Raw genomic sequence first — 21,894 nt, 5'->3', positions numbered from 1 at the left:
GAACCTCTTCTGCAGGTGGTGACATGGCTGAATGACTGCACACAAGTACCAGAATGTGGCGTGACTGTTGAATAACGCAGCCACAAGTACGCACATGTATACACACACACACCTTAGGTTTAGTTATAACTTGTTGCTTGTAAACTATAATGCAGCGCAAGGAGTGGGAAGTTTTTGCGTCTGTAGTTTTAAAGTATGGACAAAAAAACCCTACAATACTCACAAACGCCTCAAAAGCGGTACTGTGACTTATTAAGTTCAGTTTCAGATACACCGACAGTCGAGTAAAGCAAAAACAAAATGGAGCAGCAGTACATGCGGACTCTAGGTCCAGACGTCACTCACTGGGCGACGCCACTTAAAGCCACACATCCAACACACGGATTCTATAGTACAGTAATTCTGTACCGGTAAAAGAAGTGGGATGCGGGCTCCCTCGAGTGACATGTGATTGCATCACTTCAGTACAGTTCAGTTGTATTTAACTTTGAATAGATTAGCATATAATCTTTAAGAACTTTTTTTCCCCTGAGGTACAATTTTATGTGCAATACATTTGAACTGAGTTTCTTTCTTTTGGCTTGTCCCATTAGGGTTGCCTCAGCGTGTCATCTCAGATGAACGCTCCTATTTGTTTCGCACAGTTTTCACGCCGGATGCCCTTCGTGACACAACCCCTCTTGGGGAGTGGAGGCCCCAGTGAGAATTGAACTCACGACCCCTGGTTTACCAAACCAATGCTCTAACCACTGAGCTACGGGGGTCCCAATAATACATTTTAATTGAGTCATTTTTACAATAATTTTTTGGTTGCATTGGTGGTAGTTGGAGAGCTGAGTATTCTTGTAGATGGTATTTGGTATACAAATTTAGTGAACCCCTGCTAAAATGTATACAGGAAATACATTTTAAAAACAGTTTATGTATTTACATTATTATGATCGAATACATTTTCATTTTTTTTAACGTAACAAAAAGTGTTTCTAGGTGCCTGGAACAGATTACAATTCTTTCAATGGGGGAAAAACTGAATAAATTGTGTTAAAACTTTGGTCAGGGGATGAATATAAGATACTGCAGTCCTTTTGTTAAGTACAACGGCACACACGCTGTCCTCTCAGATTAAATCACTCAGTTCAGAAAGTGTACACCATTTTCAAACTTACCACTCTCTCTGCTCTCAGGGGCTCCTCTTTGGTCATCTAGACGCAGGTCGCTTAGCAGATGTTCCAAAATCTTCAGCGGCGTTCCGGACACCACCACATACCTATAAGATGAAGAAAGATCATGATCTTCCTTGCTAGAGCACGATCCACTTCCATCACTCCATCTGCCATCCATCTCATTTTCGTCCTCATCAATATAACGAAAATAGGGAACATCGAAAGGACAGGCGTCGTCCTCATGTCTGCGAGCTTCGTCGTCGTCGTCATCACTGTCATCTTGGTCGAAGTCTTCTTCAGCCTTGGCGAGCAGAGCTTGTTTGGTGGTCATCCTCATGGCTGGACACGTCAGGAGTTTTGCATGGTTCACTAAATTTTGCACACCCATGGAGATCATTCTCCTGTGGGGTAAAAACGTGCTGGCCGCGTGCCTGTCATCTCCAAACTCCACAAAGATTTGACACTTCCTTTGGTTGCAACAGTAAGGAACTGGGAGGGAACTGTTGCTAAACGCACACACCCGCTTACTGTAACCTGCGTCTTCTAAGGTGTGCTTTCATTCTTGGCAAACACAGGAAAAAAAAAAACAAAGAACACAAAAGGCACATGCAGAAAAAAGGTATACAGACATGCAATTTTCCTTTATGGTAGAAAACCTACTGAACTATATAGATAAGTAAGTCATTGTAATATGATACTTGGAGGTGAGGTCGGAAAAGGAAGCAAGCCGCTGATACGAAGGAGGTGGGACCGACCTTTTGTCTTCCTCTCTGGACCCGCCCCCCAACGAAGTGGGCGAGGGCCGTTCTGACGGCGACGTCAGTGACGATGTTACTCGTTGCAACACCAAAACGTCCCTTCCTCGCTCCTTCAGACAAACCCTCCCAACGACCTCCTGATGACGACAGGGGACAAAACACAATTAAAACACAAAACAACGAGTGCACACATAGAATTGTTTTTAGCAACAACGGAGCTCGGATCCTCTGGGCCAAAGGAACTATCAGGATTATGATCAGCACAAAGTTGAAAAGCAACTGTGCTGGTATGGGGGTGTGTTAGTACTGATGGCATGGGTAACTTGCAAACCTGTGAAGGAACTATTATCGTTAAAAGGTAGCTAGAGGTCTTGGAGCAACACATGCTGCCATCCAAGCAACCTTTCTTTCAGGCACATGTTTTTTTTCACCAAGTCAATGCAAAGCCACATTCTGCATGTGTGGCTTTGGAGTAAAATAACGTGAGGAGTAGACCTGTCCCCCATTGAAAATGTGTGGCTCAAAATATAACAGACAGCTTTTAACAAAGCAACTTCAGCTTTTAACACACTAACAGCAACTTGAGCTGTGACTCTGGCCCGAGAAGACACCTGCACTGACAAGACAATAAAGTGGAGGCAAAATAGCATGTGGACAAAAAAAATAGGGCATAATAAGAACCAGGTGGAGTAAGAGGATCAAAAGAAGCAGTCAGGAGCAGAAAAAGAGCCTGAGGGCCTATGAGACAATCACAACTGCTGCAAAGAACTACACAGAGGAGTCAACCTGCTCCAAGGTCTCTAATTTCACAGTACAGACGCATCCTGAATATCTTGTGGTACTGCACACAGTTACTTACATTTCTTAGCAATATAAAAAGGAGGAGAATGAGATTCTAACTTTTAACGTAATCAAACAGAGAACATGTAGTCCTGCAACATGCTAACAGTGACAAAAAAATATTGCAGTAATTTTAACAGGGCATGGTCGGAACTGAATTGCTCTAAATACAAAATTGTATGGTTTCTACATATTGCCACGATGTGGCTGTGTATTCCAGTAGTTACACTTGAATTTCATACATCTTACAAGTCATTTCTAACATCCATATCGGGATCCATGACACAGAGCGTAAGCTTGACTTTGCTGGCTCAAGAGTACTTCATTGGCTAATGAAAGCAGACTTGCATCTCTTCAAGAACAAATCCCAAATACTTTTCAGGTTTCAACTGTTTTTTTTTTTTTTTTTTGTATAAAACATAATCTGTATACAAAAACACTAGTCTTCAATTTTAGGATAATGACTGTGTGACTGTGATGGAAAAATGAAGCAGGATTATGTAAGTCGTATGATTATAAATACAACATTAGCAAAAGTGGTGGGAATGTGCTGCGGCATAGTAGATAAAGTAGACAATTGTTGATATATCCGATTAGACACACTAGTTCGACAGCCAAGAACAACAGAAGCAATTCCAGAACGGAGGAGGGTACATGCACACAAAAACATAAGATCAAAAGGATGCTTGAAAGTGTGCAAAGCTTAAACCGGTCATGCTGTGTGTACTAGTATCGCAAGAAAACACACCCAAATGATTAGAGGGGGCGCCAGATAAGAAAACAAATTGCCAAAGAGTTTGTAAGGCACAAAGTAAAAATAAGCACGCAAAGTGGGAAGTTGAAAGACTTTGTGTGTGTGTGTTGGGGGTGACGGCGTGTTATATAACAGGGATTAAAGCAAAGAAGGAATGGAAAGTGAGAAAGGCCAAAGGAAACCAAGTCAGGTGGAGACGCGAGCAAGCACTTAAATCCAGATATGTTTTATGAATACAGTACTGAAACACACAAGGGATCAGATAAAGTGTTTTTTCCATCAGCGTGTGCTTATTATTATTATTATTATAAACCTTAGATGCTCTTCTGTTTTCACATGACAGCAACGGCGAGTTTAGAAGACAATAGACAAAATATGTCTTCAAAATTACAAATAAAAACCAAGCCGTTGTCTCAAACGATGTGCGCATGTTTGCTGAAAACCCGACGGTACTTCGTCTTGCATCTTTATGATGCCTAACACATCCATCTGACTTTGAGCTACGAAAATACTGTATATCCGCTTATCCCACAAGGTCGCCGCAGCAATTTCCCCACGAGTCATTTTAACCAGGCCCCGAAAAAATATCAGAAAAATCAACTTGATGCTACATCTTCGCAATTCCATCCTACGTAGCAGTCTTTCGATTTCTAAATGTTTGTACTTTAGAAGCAGGAAAGTTGATAATTTGGGGGTCATTCGTTCCCAGCTAACACGTGTCAGCCTTTTTCCTTCCGCTCCTCCCAATCCCTTCCTTCAATTCAACCATCTGTACATCCTTCGCTCTCACGCCCTTCCTCGCTGTCTCCTTTTGTCAGTGGCTGAAACTCATTTTCTCTTTCCTCTCTTCCGTGGGTTCAAGCCAGGTCGCTCCCCGCATCTGCCTTTGAGGGGGCAGAGTAAACGCCCCCAGAGGTTTGGATTTGGGAACAGCGGGCCGAGACGAAAGAGCATGCACCTGCTGTGTCGCGCACAGGGTCACGCACAATGTGACGTACTGTGCGGAGGAAAGGCGGGCCCTCGTGGAAAGACAAAAAGGAAGCACGCTCTGATCCCCGCTAATTCGTGCCAGTATGCGTGTGTGCACAGTCATATCTGTATTGTGATAGCTCGAGGCCCTAATTCCTGGAAAATGATGGATCGGAAAATGAAAACCCAATATGTACGGGGCCAGCAGTTTGCACACCTGCAGCAATTGTTGACGAACACACAGCTCCAGGATCTGACAGACTAGCACAGCACAGAAAGCACGTATTATTTGTGCATATGCGGAATGGCGTCGGACTGAAGGGTATTAAGTCAAATTAGTGTTCTGTGGGGAAAGAAAAAAAAGGCAGTGATGCACTCAAACCACTACACAGACACATGAATCATATTGCCATGGTAACAGACCGTACAGATTCGCCAAAGCATGGCTGTCATGGAAAAAGAAAGTAAAATCAAGTCACCATGACAACCTAGTAAAAGAAAAGCAGTCTTTTTCCTGAGCCGAGGTCCGTTTGGGTGCTGCACCATCCAACAACTCTCTCATGGCTGAGATGCTGTTTCAGACTCAAGCCGAGCCCTTCTCATGTCCCTGCTCTTATTTCATTAATATTTCTAAGCATTCCACCACTCTCCGAGTATGGTATACTCAACTAAGTGGAGTACCATTATGCCGGATTCCGTTTTGTTATATGTCACTCCCTATGGTGTTCATGACACTCGCATCATTCAAAAAATGGATAAAGACAACCACCTCTGGAATGTACACAGCTTATGAGCATTTAAGATAAAGTATGTGGTTTTTTGACGCAAGTATTGAAGAAACATTAGTGTGAAAAATCAAATGGGGGCTAAAACAGAAAGAAAAACATTTTCAGCCCTCTGAGAGGTTTCTCAGTTATCAACCATCCAAACTTTGCCATAAAATGAAAAGATGCTGACGATTAAATAAGACAGCTTATTTGGTGTCCTCTCTAAAACTGTTGTTTTTCTTTGTTTGGCTAGGGAGGGGCACCCTAATATTGTCACGAAAACTTTTTTTTTTTTTAATGCATTGCACAATTTGACTTCTGCATCTGATCCATCCGAGACTTTAAACTGGAATCCCCTTGGAACATGATTTTCGCAGATGATGTTTGCAAATTATATTGTGCAGTGAAAGCAGGGGGGAAGGTGGAGGAACAATTAGAAAGATGGAGACATGTACTGGAAGAGGAGAGGAATGAAAATTAGCAGAAGTCAAACAGAATATATGTGCGTCAATGAGAGAGGTGGAGGGGGAACAGTGAGGCTACAGGGAGAAGAGATAGCGAGGGTGGATGATTTCAACATTCCAGAGCAATGGAGAGTGTGGTAAAGAAGTGTAGAAACGGGTCCAAGCGGGGTGGAACAGCTGGTGGAAGGTGTCTGGTGTGTTATATGACAGAAGAGTCTCTGCTAGGATGAAGGGCAAATTTTATAAAACAGTGGGGAGGCCGGCCATGATGTACGGATTAGAGACGGTGGTACTGAAGAAACAACAGGAAGCTGAACTTGCGGTAGCAGAAATGAAGATGCTGAGGTTCTCGCTCGGAGCGAGCAGGTTGGATAGGATTAGAAATGAGCTCATTAGAGGGACAGCCAAAGTTGGATGTTTTGGTGACAAGGTTCAAGAGTGTAGACTTTGATGGTTTGGACATGTTCAGAGGCGAGAAAGTGAGTACATTGGTAGAAGGGTGCTGAGGATGGCGCTGCCAGGCGAAAAAGCAAGATGAAGACCAAAGAAAAGGTTGGTGGATGTTGTGAAGGAGGACATGAGGACAGAATAAGATGCACGAGATAAGCTTAGATGGAAAAAGATGACACGCCGAAAGGAAAAGGAGAATTGATCCATCTGAGTGGCAGGGCCATGGAAATAAGCTACCTTGCTCAAGGGAACAAATAGCCCTGAGTACCAACATCGGTCGAGGGAAACAAACTTTTAACTAATTGGTATAACGTGTAAAAGATCTGATCTTTTTTTTTTTTTTTTTTTGAGGTCTTCTATTTTAAAGTTCACAAAGTGACAAAATAGTCTTGCAAAATTGATCCGATATTGTCTCAGGTTGGTGAGGTGGCGTAAAAACGGTAGCAGATGGGTATTCGTGCAAGCTACACCAGACTGTATAGACTGCATGTAGTGTTAAGCGTGAAGTAACACTTTTACTATCATTGACATGAGCCGGTCAAGTGGTGGTTATTCAACCTGTCTTAATATTACTCATGTGCAGCCATAAATGAGGTGGTATGACTTTCATAAAAGTGTCAAATATGCGATAAATTGATATGATTTGGGTACATGATAGGCTCTCCACCACTAAGGATGAGGTTTAAATATGTGCTTTTAATTATTTCCACCTTCCACCGAAGGGATAGGCGAACGAAGAACACAATCAGTTTTCGTACAGAACTGAATAAATTGTTCAGATTTTTTTCCCCTCACATAATTTTGACATTTTTAGTAAATGACACAGGAACTGGATCTGACAAAGAATGTGATTAAAACAAGGCCCAGTAACACACTTAGCATCTGGCATGAGTCCACCCTCTCCCACTAGATAAATACTCGAGTGCCTTCGTTCGCATCAGTGAGTACCCAGTGCAATTACGAGTTAATTGCTAGACCCATTACTACCACTACGGCGTGCAATTAGCTAGACAGCCGTTCCGACGCCACAAAAAATTCATCACCCCTGAATGCCAGAGTTTTAGGGACCAGCTCGGTGTCGTGATGTAAATTCCCAAGCGAGGAGGCGACAATGCGACCGCTGACGGAGAAGATCCCTGGTGAGCTCTCCAGCTAGCGCCCGACGTTGCCGAGTGGAAAGCCCAGCGACATGGTGGGATATATTCCGGCCACCGGACGCTGCAAGCGGATGTGTAGGCATAAGAAAGATGCCAGACGAAGTAGCATCCATCTTTCAGCAGGGCCAGACATGCCCACAGAATTTGAGAGTGGAGACAATGGATTGATTTTCTTTTCCTTTAAGTCTCATTGTATGTACGTGGTGACACTTATTTACACTTTACAGAGAGTTTACGGGGAAATGCTCACTGTTACACTCTACTAAATTCCATACTAATAATGATCGGGAAACGACAACAGTATCGTGCCTCACACTAACGTCAATTTCAGAGAGAAACACCAAAAGTGTGCCATCGATAGCGTACCGTAAAATGGTTTTAATTACTGGCACGTGACACATGCTTTACTCACCGCCTGGTTCCTGTCAGGTAACCGGTAGTTGTGGTTCTGCAGCAGTCGGCAGCCGTCCTTGGCCAGCCGCTGAACGGCCTCAAAGCCCAGTCGGCTGGTCAGCTCCTCACGGCCGCACACGGTCCCGCCGCCGCCACCGCCGCCTCCGCCGTCGGTGCCTCCACCTACTTGCAGAGCACACATGCCCCCCAGCTGCAATGCAGGGGGCATGAACACATATCTCAATCCACAGTCCCAAGACATGAAGGAAACAGTCACAACTTTGCTGCCCGAATGGAGGTTCAGTGTATGGCTCCAACGGAAACCGGACAATTGGGCCTGATCCAGAACTATGTGATAAGTTTCACTAAGCCCATTTCAGGAAAAAGGAAAAAAAAAGTCATCCGGGACTCTTTATCTGTGGTATTTGTCTCTAAAGCCTCATTATTTTAAATCTTATTCACTCTACATTATACTCTGTAATTCCCTCTATCTGTTGCACTTCTCCCTTTGTCTCCATGTCAGCAAATCTGACGGAGAAAGAGTGAGTGCAAGTGATTATCAGCCTCAGTGGGCGGGAGTGGTTGTGCGTGTGGTGGTGGTGGGGGGAGTTGGGTTTGTCCGTCCCTCTCCTCTAATCAGGATTTAAAAAGTTTAAACCATGTTAGCTTTGGTGAATTAAGAGCAAAGCATACAATTATGAAAATGTGATTTTGTTGTAAAAAAAAAACAGGACTCTCGGGGGCATCAAGCGACGCTTCATAGGTGGTCTAACAAGTAGGAGGAGGAGATAAAGATGAATTAAAAATGTGCTGATGAGCAGCTGAACTGGCCAGATTAAAAAACAACAACAACAAAAAAGAAGTAAAAAATGTGATGAGGAAAAACCTGTGCCCCGTGTTAGGATAGATGTGGAAAAATGTGTGTATGTGTATGAATGTGGGTGGGTGTGTGTGTGTGTGTGTGCTTGTATATCCTTAACACTCGTGGCCGGTAAAATATTATACTCGTTTTTTTTATTTTTTTGCGAAAAACGGGAAGGGGATAGTTAATTTCCTTAAGATTTTTATCTATGCCACAGTGCAATGGTGGCGACTCACAAGATGATGGCATCACTCCCACACGTTTTGTTTACGAGGAAAACACCCCCCACCGTAGCTTATTGAGGGGAAGGCTGAATAACACATGCGCACACACACACACACACAAAGCCCTGTGTTTGTTTAAATTGTGTGTCACACTGTTTCTTGATCCCTTTTGTGTTTATACATTTGTGGAAAAACATGGCAATTAATTTACAGACATCCGCTGTTTTTCCCCCCATTTTGTAGTTTATGAAATACATCCGGTGTTATCTGATGGTCAAATAGTAGCGGCAAAATAAAACAGTTTGGTGTTAAGTTTGATTAGAGCAAAGGAGGCATAATAACTCGGAACAAATGAGCCCTTTGTAGATACACACACACACACACACACACACACACACACACACACACACACACACACACAACACACACACACACAAACCCATACACACCAAGCCCCTTTTTACTTTTGTTGTGCAAAAGGAAAATTGAGGTTCAAAAACGTATATTTTGCAATTATAATGGGTGGAAATTATTCACAGATTCTTGCCATCGCCTGCAAGTAGTGAAAGTATCATGTACTTTGCTAAAAGTGCCTTGCATATCTGCAACACAGTTCTGAGGTTAGGGGTTCGAATCTCAGATCTGGCCTTAGTGTGCGGCTCTTGCAAGTCCTTTAGCCCATCTCCAGGGACTGTCTTCCACGTTCCGAAAAATATGCATTTTAGTTTAATTAAATTTTCCACTGGTGTGAATGTGAGTTTGAATGTTTTTCCATATGAGATCGGATGACGGTTGCTTTACCGGGCTGGTGTCTACACTCGGTGAGCGGACGTCTTGCTGGCTCGTGTCCGGCATGTCAGAGTCCTGCTCTGATACTGCGAACCAATCAAACACAGCAGTCATGTAAGATGCCTAATTATTATGATTATTATTTTGCAATTCCAAGTTGTCCCAAGAGAGCAGAAAAATACGTCCTGACTGAAATGTTTACTTACAAGCTTTGCGTGTCTTTCGGGCAAGAGCAGCTGCCAACTCGCTTTGTACCTATCGGAGTCAGTGAGGGGAAATAAAAATTACAAAGTACAGTACAAAAAAATAACGGTACATAACCTATTCACCAATGCGCGCACGCACACACACACACACACACACACACACACACACAGACACACACACACACACACGGAATCGACTTACTGTCGATGTGAGCCGTTCTAGCGCGTTCATCTGGAGGATCTCACTGCAGACATCCCGGTTTCCCTCAGAGTCCTCCTCCGACCTTGGAGACAAAAGCAGATTCAGTTTTTTCATTTTATTCTGACGAAAGAACCCTCCATAGTGCCCGCTGTTTAGTCACTTAAGCACTACAACATTCACACTTTTTATTAATGATAAGATTACATAAAGTGAGGGCCCTTTTCTGTTTCGAGCTTTTGCCAAATTACATTAAATAGCACCATTGGCAGGTTAAATCATGGACTATGTTGAAGACCTTGCAAATGTTTGAAGGTAATTGCTGAAAATGTGCAAAGAGTGAGAAATATGTAGTACTCTATGTTTAAGGGAAAAAAGCAAAAAGGTTTGTGAGTTATGTGATACTCGCCACATTTGGCAATCCATTCAATGTGGCCGCCATTAATGTTTCATCCATTTGTGCGTGAGTTCCGTTCAGGGACACTTTGTCATTGAAATTATTTGCATCATAATGCTTTAGTGAAAACATTGAATAGCAATAACAAAAGCTTGTAGGTTGTTGTTGTTGGTTTTTTTTTTTTGTCTTCAACACTGGCAGTGTGCACCAAAGGGCCCCTTATCGAATACATTCACTCAGAAAACCAGCGTTTAGAATCGTCTTCTATACAGAACGTCCTCGCTGTCTCTCGCGAATGCGTGCACATCCGCAGGGCAAATTTGCATCTAATTTTTATATCCACAGATCCCAATGGAACAAGCGATTGTTATGGAGAAAGAAGGATGAGCCTGTGTGCGTGTGCATGTCTGTGTGACCCTAAAGAAAATTGCTGTTTATGCTTTCCTATCAAAGTATGCCAACGTGGTCAACACAATTTACCTACTGATATATGAAAAAAAAAAAAAAAAAAAAAGACTGGATGGCTCATTGGCCACCAAAACTGAAGTCGCCATCTTGATATTCCCAAAACAACCATCCGTTAATCGCCATTTTCGTGGCTGTGAAAAAACATTCCACAGGTAAGTTAGAAAGATTTACTTTGACACTGTTAAAGTTTGTTTGTAAAGTTTTTTTTTTAATTTTCTAATGAGCTTAATTCACTTCAACAAAGTTTTGTTTATGGTTGTTGTTGTTCATTGCTTCACCTCTATAGGTTGACGTTTTTTTGTGAAAAAGCGACGTAAATATTTTCCTAAACTTCATCAGTGGATAAGCAACAAAACACATTTTCTGTGAAATTTTGATGAATTTTATCATACAGAACTCTGCGAACTGAATTTGATTTTCAAATGCGAGGAGACAAGTTTAAATTTTCTGTCTGAAATAGGACGTCACAGAGACAACAAATGAACCATGCATTTGGCATATATTTGCTAACTGCGAGTTCTTATTTCCCAAAATATATTAAACCGATTGACTTAAAATTGAATGTTTTCTATGACAAAAAATGCCTTCGTTTTTGTGCTATGTTACGATGGTAGTGCTTCACACCGTATTTTGGGAAAAGTTAACATGTCACGGAAATCAGGCCCGAAGGTAATGTGCAAGGTTTCTTGGTAGTCACTCAGTTATATGTCTTTCCTTTGCACTTAGCAATTTTTGGCTTAATTATAATTGAATTAAAAATCCTTCATGTTGACAGAACTGAAATAATGTCAAGCTCACACAACCAGTTTTAATTCTACATGCCAAACTTTGAGAAAAACCCCGTCATAATCCAACCTGTAAACCATGTCCTCCACACGTTTTGGGAGTACTAAAATGGTGGCCAACTGGGTTCAACCAATCGACACACTGCTATCCAGTCTTTTTTTTTTTTTTTTTTTTTTTAGATCAGTGAATTCACCACAAAATAATAATAAATCCTCGGTCACTAAACTAATTGAGACTGGTGGTTGAAAAAAATGAACTTTTATATCGCAAATAAAGCTAACTGCTTTAGATTACGTCATCGTGTTTAATTAACACTCATGTGGACCGTTGAGGATTTTTATTAGCGCTGACTACCTCGTGCAACGCCTCCGTGTTTGTCATAAAAGATGGATGGCGCAAGGTGTAATTATGTTCCGGGATGTAGCGCATCCACAATCTAATCCTGAATACAAGAGTACTCGCACTGAACTGGAAATGTATCATGTGAGTCCCATTATCCCATAGCAATTATACATTATGTGGTTTCACCATCATTATAATAACATAACATTTAAGCTTAGGCATTATGGATGACCTAATATGATGAGCGCGTCGAAACAAAGGATGTTGAATAAAAGCCCATTTGCGGATTATGCAGGTCCAACACGTAGACAGATGATTTATGTGGAAGTGTTTTCAAACACAACTACTGATGCTCCACTTCGCACCAAAATAAGTTATTAAGCGAGACAGACGAAGGACATGAAGGCGAGTGTGCGGTGGAGAGAAAGCAGGTGCCAGCGGAGAAAAAAAAAGGCAGCAATCAAAGGGAAACGGCGGCGCAGTCAAAAGCGCCAGACCGAGTGAGAACGCTGAATACATAATCGCATCTGTGCTGACGATCTGCGCAGATTATTTGGGCCAATAGTTAAGATAAAAGGAGGAATATCTGGAGTATGCGCGCGTTCCCATAGCCCAAAGTGGAAATATAAATAATTCATCCATCCATTTTCAGTACCGTTAGTCCTCAGTAATGTCGCTGGCGTACTGGAGCCTAAACCAGCTATCTTCGGGCGAGAGGAAGGGTACACCCGGAACTGGTCGGCAGCCAATCGCAAGGATAAATGACACAGCGATCAAATTTCAGACTGGCACAGATGAAATTGCTGATGTGGTATTGCGTTTTTAAAAACCACACTACTACTACGCATGCCGTGACAGACAGGATTCAATGAAGTAAAGTTACAGCAGAGTTGCCGTCGAGAGTTTTCTTTGTAGTTCTCCACACAACGTCCTTCTTTGTCTTATTTTCTGTTTAAAAAATAAAAAAGACGATAAGAAGGTTTTTTTTTTTAAATTTCTAATTGAAATTGCACTATAGTGTGCATGTGCGCCGCCGAGCCTGCGGCCCACCTCCAGCGGCCCCGAAGTAAATTGAGTTTGAGACCCCCGTTGTTGACACTTCAGCGCCGTAAGCAATCATAAGATTAACAGCACGAAAGTGTGTTTCACGTCATTCTCCATTTCAGGTAATTATTGATGTGAGATAGAACAAGTGTGATCAAAAACAAACATGGGAAATCGCCTGATTATTCACAAATGCAGATTATGAGCAATACAAGTCATTCAATATCATGTTATCAGTATATTTGAGCTTCGTTATGTCCAACAAATCTTTGTCATGCATCTTTTCAAAGGGAGAGTTTTTTTTTTCTCTAGTTGTTGTGTCATTACACAGTGATTAACTTAAATTTTATACTTGTCTGACATGAACGTTAAATGAAAACAGTCCCTGCAGAGTTAATGACAGCTGGTGTCGGGAATAATATTAATTGTTTCTATTATTTGTTTTGCCACACGGAATATTTTGGCGCTGTTCCTCGTCCATTTTAAACATCAATAATCCAGCAGCAGGGCACCAAATTGACGTGTGTTTAAAAGCGGGCCCTGTGGGTAGGATCAATCCGGATGCTAATGGTGTTGTCAAGTCTCTGTTACTGACGGACGGGACATGATCCAAAACGCTGTTCTGGTTTGGCATGAGGACAGAATTGCCAGATTTTGCTACAGAACCAAAGTTTTAGTCACTTTTGTAAAATCAAATTAAAATGGGTAAGAAACCATACCTGTAAAAAGCCTCCTACACTGTATGTGTAAGTGACGCATCAAGTGATCCGTTTACCATCGATTGATCTTTTCAACATCCATCCAAACCCATCTATTGAACCAATCTAACCCCCAACAATCCCCCACCCCACCCCTTGCACAAGTCAAATTGGAATCGAGACTTACGGGCTGTTGGTTCTGTCTCCTGAGCGAAACTGAACATACGGTGCAAGTTGCAAGAGGAGCCTAACAGCCTCGGGCCAATCCGCTTCGTTGGCCCGAAATTCGCAGGAGGTCGAGTCGCACTCCTCAAAACTGAACTGGTAGTAAGAGTTGGAGTCTGAGAAGACGACGCGCTGGTCCACTGGAAAGGTAGCAGACAGAGTCGTATCGTTGATAAGCATTTATGACAAAAAAAGACAATATCCTTGGCAGACTCAATGTTGATCTCATGAGCAGACGAGACAGTGGAATTTTCGGATTTACCAGACAGGAGGACTCCGAGCTCCAGCAGCACCTGCCAGACACGCACGGCGGTGGTCCGACAGCGCACGTACACACACTGCTCACACAGCCACTGCACGAGCTCAACACCCACATAGCTGCGCCTGTCAAAAAACCCCAACAACGTTCATTCTGCCATTCCGTGATGATGCATATTAATCATACCTGCTCGTGCTAATCGGGTCTTTATCATGCAATTAACATCCACTGAGCCTTGGAATTCTAAAAACGTACACTTGCTAGGATATCTAATGTAGATCTGATCTTCATACACGTCCTTAGTATGCCATTGCAAAAATACATAATCTTCCTGCATCTACTCTAACTGGTCAATCAGTTGTTATGCGTCAATAATCAATAGCTAGAGAGAGATACAAACACACGTACCGTATAATTCTAGCCAGGTGTATCTTGTCTTTAGCTGGATATGGTCCATGTGACAGGAAGCCATTTCTCACAGCTCGGCCAGCACATGGAAAACTCTGGGAGCATGACTGAGACGCACACACAAAAACACAAACTTTTGTTCTCAATGGCTATGTTCGATTTTTTGTACACAGACAGATGGACAAGGTCATTTATATGTGTGTGTGTGTGTGTGTGTGTGGGAGGGGGAACTGAAAATGGATGTGAAATTTGAAAAACATTTATTTCAATAATACAGTAACTTTCACATTTAATCCAAGTTTAATTATGTTGTTAACACGTTATAATCAAAATAATTATTTGAGTTAAATAAATTCATTACATTTTAATCAACCAATTTTGGGGGGTGGGGAGGTGGGGTTGAAGTACTGCAACAGATAATCCAGGGCTCTGAATAGTAGAAATGCTCAGGGCGCTATGCTTTTCTGTTACTATTTATTATATAACTCTGTACTATTGTAGACTAGAGTTTGCCTAAATAATAGACACTACTGTAATGTGAGTGTCAGTGTTCTCCTCCATATTTTGTCCACGCTGCACATTGACACAACAAGTGAAAATGTGTTTGATAAAATAAGCTCCTGCTCACTCTTGTCCCTGAGTGTCATCGAGTGGCCAAGTGGCATTGAAAATTAATGACAGGATGACATTTTGTGAAGAATCTTCATATTAGCCTTTTGAATTCAAGTTCTTATCAGTTCCTGCTCAAATTGGTCCCTTGGCGGGAAAAGGATGTTTATTTTAGCCTTGCACAGGGCAGGGATTAAAAGATTTCTTCTCGCTGTGAAACAGAATCGCTGATACGGTTTGGCACCGCAAAGTGGTGCCTGGATTCAGTGAAAGGCGCACGGGCAGACCGCACATGTTGATCTGCTGCAGAGCTTTAATGATAGGGCTGCTTGTTCAACAAATGAATTGAGCGCGTCTGGATTTGACTAACAGCGACAAGTTTGCATTTGCTGAACCGTGCTTTCGTTCACAGTCCCAATTTTTCAAAGACCTAGAAAAATTAATCATAAGTTGACACGCATTTAAGAAAGTGATCTTGTCAATAAGTGGTTAGCCGTAGCACAAAGTAACGCTGTTGACGTTTCTTGAGCTCACCATAGAAATGTATTCCCTGCTTACTGCTTATTGATTAGCTATGGCTAATCAATATTGTGAGGATTTACAATGAAGATAAATTACTTTCTTTAAACACACTTCACCTTCCCGGGTCATTGTGTGTGTGCGCTGCAATTTGTGAAAATGGACTAGACTAAGGCCCAAGGTGAAAATCAGCACTGACCTCATATGTATTAAGGCTAAACAAAGACACTGTCGCCTCATAACTAGAGAAATTACGTCATTTGTGTGTGTGTGGGTGAGCGCGCAAGCCCTCACCTTGTTTACCGTTGATCCAGCACTTGGTCCAGGGATTGTGTCAGGTGATTGCTGTTGGAAAAACAAAACACACAAAAGGCAAGCATGCACACGTGTAAATAGACTGAATAAACACAACATGAGAAAGACCAGTTTTTCAATCCCAAGCACATTAGTCACCGAGTGTGCAATTTAAAAGCGGCCACAATCATTTCTCAATCACCCTTTTAACGTGATTCACTTTGCTCAAGAGGGCAGTTTTTGTGCGAGCATGGTGACTATCTGACCTGAAATCGATGAAATACGACACGCTTACTCTCTCGCCAGTACAAGGAGGCCCAGTGAGACTGTGATCACGATTCTTAAACGTCACTACTAGCACACCGTGTTGTAAAGCCTTTGCCCCGGGCACACCCATACTAGCTCTACTTTCCCTACCAGGAAAAAGGCTCTTAATTTTTATGGATTATTACGACGCCAACTGGTCTTATTGACACACCGAAGTAAAACATTGGTCATAAAACTGATTGCAATAGCAGAAATAACAGTAAATGAAGTAAAGACACGTCAAAATGAATGCAGGGATATGTTTTTAAGTATGTTAAACAGGTTTGAAGATCATTTCTACAAACGCGCAGACTGACAGCTATGTCATAATCAACGGTAAAGATGTATAGCATTACATTTTTTTCACCATTTTAGTTTTCCTAATTTTTTTTAGGCCGTGGCTAAAACATCATCACATGTCGCATCTCCCCATAATTTAAGAACTTGGTTCACATCAGCAGATATGTGGCGCCACTGCGATGTGTAACTATGCTGACACCCTGGATATGCAGCTTCCCTTCAGATAGTCTAAAATCTTGGTCGTTTTAGACCGCCTTGTTGTTGGTTGTGAGAGCATGCATGCCATGCAGAGAAAGACGGAATTGAGAAGACAGTGAAAAAAGAAGTCCGACTTGACTGGGCTTGGGGCGCCCTCCTGTTTGCGCTGGCGCGTTAAAATGAGCTCCAAGAAAAGCAACATTGTGGATCGTGAAGTGCTTTAAATGGCATGCTTTAAACATTGCTTCCTTGAAATATGGTTGACATCACGGAGATGTGTGGCCTCCGTGGACCCAATATGCATCGCTTCATTTCAGAACATGAATGTTCAGCGCCTTTCATACATATGCAATGCGGTTGTGACGATAAAACATGCTTTTACTCCAATGGTTATGATGTCACCATTAAAAACAAGGAGACAATGTGCAATAGGAGTGGTGGAACAAAAACTAGGACGGCTGATCCAAATGTGGGATGGAAAAGCATCGCAGAAAACGAATACCCGGATGAAGATAAATGGAGGGATTCAGAGATCATCAATGAAATGATTAGCAGTATACCATCGTGGAGGATCATTGCACATGCTTCTATGCAAAGGGAGAAGGAAGAGCCAACGTAACACGTTCACGAACGTCAATGAATATACGATGCGAGCGTGACAGATGGAGAGGGAGCCAAATGAGCCGAGGAGAGATCATATTTAATTGTGTTCGTGAAGGAGAGAACATGGAGCACGATGAAGACGGCAACCGCGAGAGAGCGAAGACAGACAAATGCACGAGTTAACACGAGAACAACGTGGAAGGCCAAAGATCACAACATTGACTAAAGGATGTCACATAGGAAGGCCCTTTTAGAGTCATGACAATATTAATTGGAACTTCTCTGGCTGAAAATCATGTGCTTTTATTTATCTTTTAAATGCTTAATTGTTTCTTTTGCTTTTCTCCTGCAAAGCAATGAGCACCGCGTGACTCTCCCATCATTTTTGCCTTCCTCCTTTGTCCTCCCTCTATTTTATCTCGCCATCACTTTTGTCTTCTGTCTGGTGAGCATCGATCTCTCCCGAAGTCTGCTTTTCTCCTCCATCATCCCTTCTTACAAACTTAGCACTAAGTGACTCATTTATACTGTAGCGCACACTCGAGTCTTTGCGTTAACGCCGTGATTCCTTCTTTTCCTCAAAACACGCCTCCATCACAGTGGGGGGGTGCACATTTGTTGTCAGCGGAGAAGAGCGATGAGGGCTATAAAGCGAGAGCACATGCTGACACGCTTATCTGTGCGATGCCTTCAAAGTGTGTCTGCGCGGGCGAAAGAAAAGAGCGCCGCAGCGGAGCGTGAGATCATTATCCGCGAGGAACGGATTGCGCTCCGATTAGATTGCAAACAACGCGCGCACGCACGCCGACATTCACCCTCCCGTTTTGACTCCTTGACAGATCGGTCACACAAATTGAGACATCAAAGTTCCGCGGCGTAAAAAGGAACTTTTCAAATAATGTCCCTTCTTGCCCTTTGGTTTAGGGGTCATTAATCTACATTATTCACGGTATGTTATGCACATGCTGCCTCATGCCTCAAGCATCACACACATCACACCAAAGACCATTGTATTTGATTCCTCTTAAATATCAGTATTTAACATAATAGTTAATAGACTGTTTTCGACCACGTGACAACATCCGGGGCACGCGGCCATGGTGGATGGGTTCACTCAACTGACGCGCTGTTCACTCTAATCCTTTTGCATATATACCGGAGTTACGCAAATGTTCATACGACTGTTAAAAGTGACGCATGATGGCTAAAAACACTTTGGAAAGTTATCCGGGCTCATTAGATGTCGTTTCAAGAAACCGTTACGACGAGAAGTGTGCTTTGATCGACAATATCGACACATACGCCTTGGAGAAACACAAATGGACCGCACAAATGTGGGTGTCGGTAACCTATCCCGACATCGTCAACTATCTCCACTTCTCGACAACTACTTATACCGCGGACCGACTAAAGAATTACAAAGGTCTGGAGGCCTACATGCAATTCATCGATGGCTGGGTTCGTCATGCGGCGGTATCCATTGGAAGCACACTGCCAAGGTTAGTGTATCGCGTGATTAGAGTCAGCGTTGTATTAAATTATGTTGATTATATCAACGACAGAGGTGTAGATTATTATTTTCATTTTTGTTACCGAGACAGAGAGAGAGAGGTTCGACCGGGACGAGTCCTAAGTGGAGCCCGCACCTTTTTCTCCACTTCCACGGCTACATTTTTAACTCAACTGACGAAACAGCTAGCGCTGCGGTAACTCGTTTTTGCAAACTTATTATCGTGAAACAGAAAATACAGATTTTGGAGACATGCATTGCATTCACACACACGAGTATTGTGCTTGGCTGCTAGATCGGCTCTGCTAATACGTCAGACGTCCACGGTTGTCGCCGTTTGGTTGCTAACTGCTCCGTTTTCTCGCACTGCTTCTTGATCACAGCTGGCAGTTGAAAGAAAGACGCTTTACAACGCCCGTTTGAGCAACCGATAACATAGCAGTGCGCCCCCATTCATACGTCTTTCTGAAATGATTCCTGCTTAGTTACGTGCGTTTACGCGAATTCACCAAACCAAGATGGCGCCAGTGTTCTAAATCGGAAGGTGTGTGACATCAGTCCAAAACAGTCTATTTTCTTACAGTACATAGAATGCAAGCCGTAACCATGTTAGGAAAAAACATTTTTATTTCAAATGCGAGTACATAAAATAAGGTCATACACTCAGTTGCTTGTTTCACTTTTATGTGAAATAACATCAGCTATTTATTTTATTATTATTATGTATTAGCGATCAAATATATGGTAAAACTGAGAAAGTTTCCATGACTCCAGTTGCTTGAAATGTAGTGAGGACACCATGTGCTTCGCATCTCCCAAAGTAACTTGAGACTCATTTGAAGCTTGAAGGTTAAGACTTGGGAATTAAGTGCGACTTGTACATCTGTGACTTCACGGTACTCCCACCCCTGCAAATGAGCAGGTTCATTTGTGCGCTGTAACTTTCCTTTCATCCAACCTTTATTTGGGACGGATCCTCGTGGGATAATATGGAAATGAGCTAGAAGTTTGAACTTTCCCACTTGCTTGTGAACACACCACTTGGGCCAGTGCTCAAATGTATTTCCGAAGGTGCTATTGACAAGAAATGTTAACCAGATGTTGGGAGCAAACCCAAATAATCCGTAAATAGAATAAAGCAGAAGAAATAAGATTAGAAATTACATTGTGTGTAATAATGTCAAATGACACAGGGAACACGTGAAGTGAAAATGTATGGAACACACGAAACGAGGGAGGTGCAAAAAGATACGTAAAGTCGACAACACCTAAAATCATGGGAGTGCTGGAGACGATCCCGGCTATCTTCGGGCAGGAGGCAGGGTACACCCTGAACTAGTTGCCGCAGGGCACATGGAATCAAACACCCATTCGCACTCACAATCACACCTAGGGGCAATTTAGAGTGTCCAAATAATGTTGCATGTTTTTGGGATATGGGAGGAAACCCAAGGCGCCCGGAGAAAACCCACGCAGGCACAAGGAGAATATGCAAACAGGCGGGGCCAGGACTTGAACCCCGGTCCTCAGAACTGTGAGGCCAACGCTCTAACCAGTCCCCGATTGTGCTGCCCCACCGCACCCTTCACCAAAAGCCAGGGGCCACTTAAATAAACACCAGTTGGCTGGTTCAGCACTTTTTCCACGCATCAGTTCACATTTTTCCCCATTTTTTCTGAGGTTATTCGTTCTACTTTTTTAATATGATTTCTTGGGTTGTTCTGGTGAACATTTGGTGAAAATTTCATGTCAGTAGCACCATATAGTGAGAAAAACAATGGCGTGCTACTTATTTCAGCCGCCGTATACACCTGACATACCTACATTTAGCATGAAACTCAATTTATTTTGTCAACACAAACCTCTCTGCTTCTTCACCATATATGGTCAATATTGTATTCCAAGTGTGTGAATTTGTGTCATTTTTTTTCTTTCATACCCTGATTTCTGTCTATCCCAAACAAATGTACAATGCAATTATAGGGATCTGCAATATTGCTGGAAGTCTAAAACATATCAAAGCACTCTCTCTGCTTGATGTACCAAAAGGCAACTCCACCAAAGGAAATTACATCGAGAAGACATATTTTGAACCGTGGCTCGCTGAAAACGTGCATTTCATGGGTCACATTCGACAAAACAAAACACCTTTTAAACAACATAATACTCATCTACATGTCCAATTCAAAGAATGTGACCTATTTGTCAGAAGCCATCAGTCAAGCGAAAGGCAAAATAAACAGTGTGTTGTGAAGATTCCTCCATGACATCATCCCAAACTAAACCTGCACTGGTTCCTGTTGTTGTTTTTACTTAGTTGTATGTTTTCATAAAACTGTGACTTCTTTGTTTACATCTTGAGCAAGACATAGATAAGGATCCAGTCACACTTCTGAGGTAATGGCACAAAATACTACCCGTTGTGTGTAGTATGACTGACTAGCTCTTAGAAAGCTGCAAGAGAATGCAACTTTTGACCCACAGGATGCATTCAAGTGTGTTGCTCTTACAACCTGTTACAAAACCGCAAATGTATTAATAATAGCCACTGCGCAATTTGGCCCGACTGACATAGAGGAAATAAAATGTGACATCTGACCCGCAAAGTCAAGTGCGTCCGTCAGTGAAGTTGGACACATCACCACGACGGCAAGGTAGGTTAAGTGCCGCCTCAAGCAAATGTTCCATCTGAAGTCCAGAAGGGTCCAATAATGGAATATTAGAGTAAGTCACAAAATAGTCTCTCTGCGAGGTGATGATCAATGCCTTGACAGGTTAGCTTTAAAGGTTCAGGAAAAACTGCTTATGTCATGTTTTTTTTTTTCCTCCTATTAGACAAAAAAAAAAGGAATTCATGTGTGGCCTGAGGAGGAAACGAGGATTTATTGGTTTTTACACCATTCTAATTTGTTGTGGTAATGCACTACGGCGCA

The 21,894-nt window shown here is 42.4% G+C and overlaps 1 protein-coding gene across 9 annotated transcripts in view; it reads right to left on the bottom strand.

Annotated features, from left to right (window-relative positions):
* Positions 1-21,894, bottom strand: part of rapgef5a (Rap guanine nucleotide exchange factor (GEF) 5a) — a 48,000-nt gene that overhangs the window by 12,002 nt on the left and 14,104 nt on the right. For all 9 annotated transcript variants that reach the window (XM_061808034.1, XM_061808042.1, XM_061808195.1 and 6 more), the window contains 10 exons: positions 16,045-16,095; positions 14,623-14,729; positions 14,218-14,339; positions 13,918-14,095; positions 9,999-10,080; positions 9,797-9,845; positions 9,603-9,676; positions 7,735-7,926; positions 1,919-2,058; positions 1,167-1,267 (listed from right to left, as the gene is read on the bottom strand). In XM_061808034.1, coding sequence (XP_061664018.1) covers positions 1,167-1,267; positions 1,919-2,058; positions 7,735-7,926; positions 9,603-9,676; positions 9,797-9,845; positions 9,999-10,080; positions 13,918-14,095; positions 14,218-14,339; positions 14,623-14,729; positions 16,045-16,095 — 1,096 coding nt within the window. The remainder of the gene's footprint in view (positions 1-1,166; positions 1,268-1,918; positions 2,059-7,734; positions 7,927-9,602; positions 9,677-9,796; positions 9,846-9,998; positions 10,081-13,917; positions 14,096-14,217; positions 14,340-14,622; positions 14,730-16,044; positions 16,096-21,894) is intronic.

Source organism: Syngnathoides biaculeatus, chromosome 1 (assembly GCF_019802595.1).
Source record: "Syngnathoides biaculeatus isolate LvHL_M chromosome 1, ASM1980259v1, whole genome shotgun sequence".
NCBI classification, from domain to species: Eukaryota; Metazoa; Chordata; class Actinopteri; order Syngnathiformes; family Syngnathidae; genus Syngnathoides; species Syngnathoides biaculeatus.
This window is presented reverse-complemented; position numbering and strand designations above follow the sequence as displayed.